Source organism: Geospiza fortis, unplaced genomic scaffold (assembly GCF_000277835.1).
Source record: "Geospiza fortis unplaced genomic scaffold, GeoFor_1.0 scaffold11, whole genome shotgun sequence".
Lineage (NCBI taxonomy): Eukaryota > Metazoa > Chordata > Aves > Passeriformes > Thraupidae > Geospiza > Geospiza fortis.
In genome coordinates, this window is record NW_005054304.1 from 9054881 (window position 1) to 9062944 (window position 8064).

The following is an 8064-nucleotide window of genomic DNA, read 5'->3' on the forward strand; positions in this document are numbered from 1 at the left end:
GAATTTCTGCAACAGTGAATTCCCATATGTTGAAGTAAAACGTAAATCATATGATGGGCAAGTACTGCTTGCTCTGAATTACATTTATATAATAGCCCTCTATATAATAAACCCCTAGGTAGAATCAACTCCTTGGCATGCCTAACAAATAAGCTGGAAAGGAAGAAAAAAAACGAAGCCTTTTCCTTTCTCCCCAGTTTAGCTTCTTTGGTATGCATTGCCAGAAATGTGGCAGGGTTACAATTCAGTGCACACACCCTGTTAAGATTAATAGGTTTGAGAGAGAAGGAGAGGCATTACCATGCTTAACTTGCATGCCCCGGCAGCTCTGATCTGAGAGCATGGTGCTGACTCTGCCTGATGCCACCAGAAAGCCATGACTGCTTTCTTTGCTGGGCCACCTCACTGTGCCCTGCCTGCTCTTACACGACCTCTCACACCTTTCTCAAGGGTAAATCCTACACATGGTGGCATTTTTATTGCTGCCTAAGCACTGGAAATAACAGTCATGACCCCTGGTGCAATCAGCACCAGCAGATGCTCTCTTCCATTTCTTCCTACTTTTACAGTGATGTGATCTCTGTATGGTGAAGTGCCATATAAGCAGTAGCCATCCTGTCAAGGGCTGAGTCTGTCAGATGGCTGAGAAGGCTTGAAAGCACCTTCCTGCTTTGAAGCTATAGCTTTTGTACTTTTTACTACATCGTTTCAGTCCAGGGAGCTTTGTTGCCAGCATTTCTGCCCCAGACCTGCTGCCATGTAGGTGCTCAGGGTGTGCAATGCACTTCACCATGCCCTTCCTATTGCCAAATGCAGCCTCCCCAGGGCATGCCCCAGGAGGGTGACAGAGTTGGGGGGATAATGCCCTCAGCTAGGACGGGGGGGGCTGTACTGTGTGCACTTGACAGATGAGTGGGGAATATAAGGCAGAAAGGAGAAGCAGCAGTATGGGAGATTAGGAGGTAGCAATGGGAAAGAAAGGGTGTACTCATCATTTTAAAAATGGCTGCTTAAATACTACAAGTGGTTATCATCACATAGTTATCGTATTAACCTGTTCTGTCACCCAGCTCCTCTCTCACTGGCCAAAATCAGCCTTATCACACACTCCACACATTGCTGGGCTGTGCCGTGGAGAAAGGGGGTGAAGTGAAGCAGGTGCCCAGCTGTGGCAAGGTGTCACACCTTTGACTCAGCTCTCCAGGTCTGATGGCAAGTGTGAGGCTTAGCTGCTTGTAACTTGGTAAATAAGAATCTCCATGAGGCAATTTGGACTCTTCTCATTGCTAATGCTAATGTGAGCTGAGTGAATTAGCTGTAGGCTGCCTTGCTGCTGTATGTAGCCAGTGATAAATCTGACTTTGATAAAAAAAAATACAGAGGGAGCCTATTCATGTGCTGAAGATACAGGGCAGTGAAAGAGGTGTCAAGACTATTTAATGTATGTTTTCTTACACAGGCAGTGCTAGTGCTGCTATTATACCTCTCATCTCCCCTCTTTTGCATGGAGAATCCCCAGGTTTTGTAGCACTGAGTTAGTATATAGTGAACATGGGGAGACTCAGGGGATTTAATGTTTGTAAGTGTTGGATTTGATATCATTGTTCCTGAAAAAACCAAAGTGAGAAGTTATTTCTTGCTGTCAGTCTGTGTTGTCAGCCAGCTCTGTGCCCCAGAGTGCAGCAGTTTCCCAGAACGAGTTTTATGCTCATGCTTCTTTGCCTTTTTCACATCATCGTCATCACTTCCTTAGTTGTCTTTTCCAGTCTACTTTCTCTGTTGCTCTTTTCTTAAGATAAATGTATACTGTCAACATTGTGAAAGTTACCTGAGGGAAACTTGATTACAGGGGATGTGAAAAGAACTCAGAAGTGTGTATTTCATTTGCACAAGCTGTGGAAGTGAATGCCAACAGCCTGAGCATGTGTTCCATGGACTAAGGGTCCCAAATGGGCTAACCTTTCCTTTTCCTCTGTTTTCCATTCAGGGTTTGACCATGAGTACCCAGCCACACACTGTGACCAAGGCAGAGATCCCTGGCCATGTTCTTTACACCGTAGGAACGTGTGTGCTTATCGTTGGCTCCATTGGCATCATTGGAAACCTCCTAGTCCTCTACGCATTTTACAGGTACAAAAATTCCTTTTGGGGTTGATCTGAGTGGCCTTGAGTTTCACCTGTGCCCATGTGCAGATTTCTGCATTGCTTTCCACTTGGATTAAATCTAATGGCAACAAATGTGGGGGAAAAGAGAGGAGAATGCAACCCTACATGGATGAAAACACATCCATGTGCATCATTGACAACCTCAGTGTAAATTCCTGATAGTTTAAAGAATCAAATAAAATGAGAAAAAAATTGTTTTATAAACAATTTCCAATTGAAAGTTTAAAGAATGGTTTAATACTTCTAATGATAGAAACCACAGTCTTGCAGCTGTAGACTTATTCACTTACCCTGTAACATTTGCACAAATACTTGACAAACAGTGACACTCTTCCCAGGAGCCCAGTGGTCCTGAAAGGACCAAGAAGGCAATCTGCTGCATGAAATGAGCTCATGCCAACAGTGTATTTCCTGCTTCAGGCAGATCATAGGATTTCTGTCAGTTTGTGTGCTCTCTTGGTGGAGTAATAGGAGGCCAAAGCTACTGCAGCTAGAGTATACAAAAATCACATGGAGAAAAGAAACATCTGCCCTCTGTCCTACAATGTGATGATGGATTTCAAAATCCTCTGCATTCACTACTTGCTGTCATTATGTACGATGATGCAGCAGAGCCTTACAATGCTAGAGACACCAGTGGGGTTATGAACCAAGCATTAGTTTCCTATTCTTAAATGTTTAAGACAAATAAATTAGTTATTTTGAATAACAGGCTTCTAATATGATTTAGAGAAAATGAATTCCCCACAACTGTAGATACCTTCGCGACTTTTAAAATGCAGCATGAGCTCTGTATTTTTCTTGAAATGTGTGTGGTTTATCTGGTGTAATAAAAGCATTAAATTGTCAAAGTAGGAATATCTGCATGGACAGATTAGCGCCTGGGAATGTATGAACTCTGCACTCTCTCTTACCTTGTTTTTGCAGACAGTTATGAGACTCAAGAATTTATTAGAATTGCAGCAGCACTGAGATGGCTTTCTCACTTTCTTTTTCAGTATTTATCAGCATAAGGATAGAAATTCATGTTAGCTGCAAATACTGATATTGCAAAGAACATCAGAAAGGTCTCAGTTGTTTTCCATGGATAAGCTTTGCTTGCAGACCTCTGCTTTCACACTGCTTGTGTTGTGGTGTTTAATGCTGCCTGTTCATCTGCAACTGACAGGTTTCATTCTCTCTTATGAGATGTATATAAGCAAAAGCCCTTTCTCAAATCTCTGTGTGTGCTGTGCTCGTGCTGTAGCACTTGGCAAAGGTCATTTAGCTAGTGATGTGTCAACCACTTCAGGCCAACTGTGTCAACACACCACCTCAGATCATCAGTTTTCATCAGGTCATCACCAGAAGCAGATCCTTTGGCTCTGTAACTTTCTTCAGATGTTCCTCATGTGCAGTACAAGGCACAATCAATATCACAGCACTCCTAGGGAACTGCTCTTCTGAACAAATCCATATTTATCAAGACAGCTGAAACTCTCCTTAGCTTGAAGAGGAAACAATCTATTTTATGGCTCCTGGTCTTTTCAATCGTTATGAAATGACTACAGCTGTAGCTGCAGTAATTGACTGATGATTAGCAATTGATTCACTGCAAGTAACCATTGATTTCAACCTGGACAGTATTTGTTTTTGCTAGTAAGCGAAGTTAATTTTATAACTTTCCACTTTGTCTTTTTAAAACTATGTATTTCTCATGTTTTTAAGCAACAAGAAGCTGAGGACTCCCCAAAACTACTTTATAATGAATTTAGCTGTGAGCGACTTCCTGATGTCGGCTTCTCAGGCACCCATGTGCTTTGTCAACAGCTTGCACAGAGAATGGATACTTGGAGACATAGGTACTTTTCACCACTAATTCACACCTCACCAGCTTTATGCTACCTGCACCCTGTTTCACAGCAGCCTTGGCTTGGGCCATGGCAGGAGCAGCACAAATCTCTTGAGTCACAGCCCCAGACATTGTCAATCAGTGTGATGTCACAGCTGTGATTCTTTTATCTTACATATTTTGGAAAGGAAGGAGTCAAGATCCACATGTAATCATGTCACCCTTTATCTTGTAAGGGAGGTGTTATGACTGAAAATAGGTAGAAAAGTTTTAGTAAGTTGTAAGTATTTTTTCTGATAGTTAATACTTTTATTTAGAAATGTATGTTGATACACATTAGCATGCTTCTAGGAATCTCATATTTGATTAAGAGATTTAAATAACAGTAGTCTTTTGAGGACTCAGCAAGTTCAAGCCTTTTTCTTTCCAACTGCAAGAAAGAAAAGATGATCTATACTGAAATTAAGACTGAAATGAGGGTATTGCAAGAACCTCAGAAGGCTCAATGGTAGTTGATGCTCCTCATCATATTATGGGTGAAAACTTGCACCCACTGGTGGCTGTACAATGGTGGAGCAAGCCCAGAGACCGTCTACTGTTCAACAGCACAGAAAGGACTCTGTCTTAGTTTGAAGATATTTTTAGTCTTGCTCATCCCTTTAGATAAAATCAGTGCAAAGTACCATGCTGTCACAAATGAAGCATTTGATCTGGGTTGAGTGGGATTTGGTCCTTGGTTGCAAGTTACTTGTATAGACTTTAGAATTCTGCTTTAAGCTTGGGTCTGGTGTTTTTACTGCCTGTCACTCCTGGTGGGCTCTTGTTTATAACCACATGGGGCAATGCAAGATTTCAAAAAATGGCTGATCTTTCCACAGGTTGCTCCATTAAATTCAGCATAACCTTTTCCATCTGGTAGTGTAGTGCCTGAATGCAGAGAGGGTTAAGAGGTCTGTTTCATGTAAAAAATTTCAGTTCTTTTAAAAAGTGCTGCCATTAAATATAGGAGTTGGAGCTATGTTTTACAGTTGGTCTCTTAGTCACCAAATTTAAACTATTTCTGCATTTTTAAGGCACATAAATCAAAGTAATTTCTTGAACCACCCATCCATCATTAACAGACAGATGTCTGCTGCAGTGTGTTAAGATCAATATATTGGGCAACAGTCCAGGAAAATATAACTTTAATTAGATTGGATTTTCTTTGAGGCAGTTTTCCATTGACAGAACATTCCCAGTTGCAGCCTGCAGTGAAGTAGGACTTGTTTAAATACATATATTTGTATTTTATGTATATTTATGCTTTTCTAATAAACAATAACTATGAAAATGTGAAGCTAAGAAAATGCTTCTATTGAGAGAAAAGACCAGAGCAAGGGAAAAAACCAGGGAGTTTTATATCGATGAGCTCTGAGAAAAAGCATGGCTCTTTTCAGGAAAGCCCCTGACATTGCCATTTCCTTCTTCAGGCTGTAACCTGTATGCTTTCTGCGGGGCTCTCTTTGGGATAACCTCGATGATGACTCTGCTGGCCATCTCTGTTGACCGCTACCTGGTGATCACAAAGCCCCTGCAGTCCATCCAGTGGACTTCCAAGAGACGCACCATGCAGATCATCGCCCTGGTGTGGCTCTATTCGCTGGGATGGAGCGTGGCTCCGCTCCTCGGCTGGAGTATGTTGTCTGCTCTCTCTCTCCTAGCATTCCCTGTGTGCTCTTTTTAGTCTTGCTTGGGGTGTAAAAAAAAAGAGTTTTCTTATCAGTCCCCATGAAGATGCCCTGCCACCACCCGATGGTTTGTTGTTGTAGCACACATCTGCACCTACTGCACTGCACAAACTCTCTGCCCCCCTACATCCAGGGTGTGTTAAAGCAGAACAACCTACAGATGGAGTATTAGGTGTGTACCTGAGAGTTCTGTAGTCAGGACCTCCTCTCTATGTGGGCACTCACTTCTCAGACCTCATATATGGTGTGTAGTTTGGCTGGCACTTGAAGACCACAGATACAGAACAGGGTTTATTTTAATCACTTAGTGGCTGGATCAGCACCTGCTCTAACCTTGGGTGCATGTGTGAATAATGTGTTCAATGTATTCCATAGGTTCTTATGTGCCCGAGGGCTTGATGATATCCTGCACATGGGACTATGTAACCTACTCCCCTGCAAATAGAAGCTACACCATGATTTTATGCTGCTGTGTGTTTTTTATCCCCCTGGTAATAATATTCCACTGCTATTTATCGATGTTCCTGGCCATAAGGCGTACTGGCAGGTAAGCAATCTAGCTGAAAGAAGTACATATCCCTTTTTGTGTAACAGAAGATTTTCTCAGTTTCTTTAGCTGCAGAAAAATCTGAATCAAAAATTAGTCTGAATTGAAATTGACAGCTGTAACAGGAGAACTATTTTTTGTCAATTTAAAACTGGAATGGATGTATGAATTTCAGGGTAGAAGAAGTCTCTGGTGGTTCTAATCTTATTCCACTGTAGTAATTAATAGTACGCCAGATACTTGGATTGAGTTATTTGCATTTCAGATTTGCGCTACAAGAAAACATGTCCTTGTGTATTCCAGCAGTTTTCAGCCTCAAGGGATAATAAAAAATGTGTAGCAATGGGGGAATCATCTGCCTTTCAGCTGTTCTGTAAACAAAACAGTCCTCACATTTTTTGACAGTTTTATTTAAGGCAAGCATCCCAAAACCCATCATGCTTCACTCAAGCATCACAACTACGTACACAATATTTGGCTATGCTTGCTCATATGTTTTTCCCCAAAAAATTTTGGCCTGTATTTGAAATGAAAAATCAGCAGGGTGTTAGATCTGTAAACTAACATCATTCTATCAGTTATTTTTCTACTAATGAGCACATGGCTTATCTTTGGTCTGATCCAACACCAGCTGGTGCTGTGAGTCCTTTCTGCTGCTCAACTGTGTCATCAGTTCTGATGGCTTTTCTCTGCTCCTGTGTGCAGGCACTTGTTGAAATAATTTGGCTTCATAACCCTAAATTCCACTTTTATAAGTACATTTATATATGTCTAAAATGAAGTTCTTTCTGAAGTCTATTTTTTGGCCTTTGTCTTGGTTTTTATTGTGCTTTGCGTATGTGTACTTGATACCAAGCAAAGGAATGCATCCTTAAAATAATGGTGCCTTGTACACCCATGGAGCACAGTGGACATAAGTTTTTGTTATGCCTTTTGCAAGGTCGGGCTGGATGGAGCTTTGAGCGCCCTGGTCTAGCTGATGGTGTCCTTGGTCATAGCAGGCATTGGGACTAGAGGATCTTTAGGCTCCCTTCCAACCCAGGCCATTCTGTGTTTCTTTGATTCTGTTCTATATTTACAGTGTACCAGCAGGGACTTTGTTACCCTTCTGGCTGGTAATTAATGTCTTCAGCCTGAAATATATCTCCATTTAATAACATTAATATGTAAAATTTGTTATTTCTATGCTAAAGAATATAAAATGCCTACCTATATAAAACATTTAAAATAAAATGTAGGGTGTTTGCTGTGAGAAGAGAGTTTGATTTTTCATAACAAAAGTATTAGGACTTCCTGTTGTACCTCCCACTGAAAATACTCTTTAATAAATAAATCTGCTGGTAAGTAAAAATGTCCTTGCAAGTGTTTGGGACAGGTTTCTCAAAACTGTCAGGGTATTCCAGCATGCGGTTACCTCATGAATTGGAATTTCTGCAAGCTGTTCCTACCTTGAAAAGGAAAAGACATAAGAATTGATTTTGCCATCCAGCTGTGCCTTTTCTTGCTCCACCTCTAAAAGCAACACAGGGCAAGAGATACCAATTTCTGTATCTTTGCAGCCTGAAACCCTCCTTGTGCTTGGGATAAAGACACAGCAGTCCTGTCCTGTAGTGCCAGGGGTTCTGACTCAGCCTTACAGGCAAACACAACACTTGCAACCACATTAATTACCTTCTAGGGTTTTTAAATATCAGAGGAGAAAAGAACAGTTAGAGTGGTGAAATACAAAATTTACTTAATTTTGCATATTGCTGAGAACATATTAGAGGTATTGCTATTTTCAGTGTCCTGCT

General features: G+C 41.2%; 1 protein-coding gene across 1 annotated transcript in view; it reads left to right on the top strand.

The window, feature by feature from the left end:
- LOC102044841 (melanopsin-like) overlaps positions 1 to 8064 on the top strand; it is a 33398-nt gene that overhangs the window by 12211 nt on the left and 13123 nt on the right. Inside the window, exons 2-5 of the mRNA XM_005418135.2 lie at positions 1988 to 2130; positions 3874 to 4007; positions 5467 to 5670; positions 6100 to 6271. Coding sequence (XP_005418192.1) covers positions 1997 to 2130; positions 3874 to 4007; positions 5467 to 5670; positions 6100 to 6271 — 644 coding nt within the window. The 5' untranslated portion in view covers positions 1988 to 1996. The remainder of the gene's footprint in view (positions 1 to 1987; positions 2131 to 3873; positions 4008 to 5466; positions 5671 to 6099; positions 6272 to 8064) is intronic.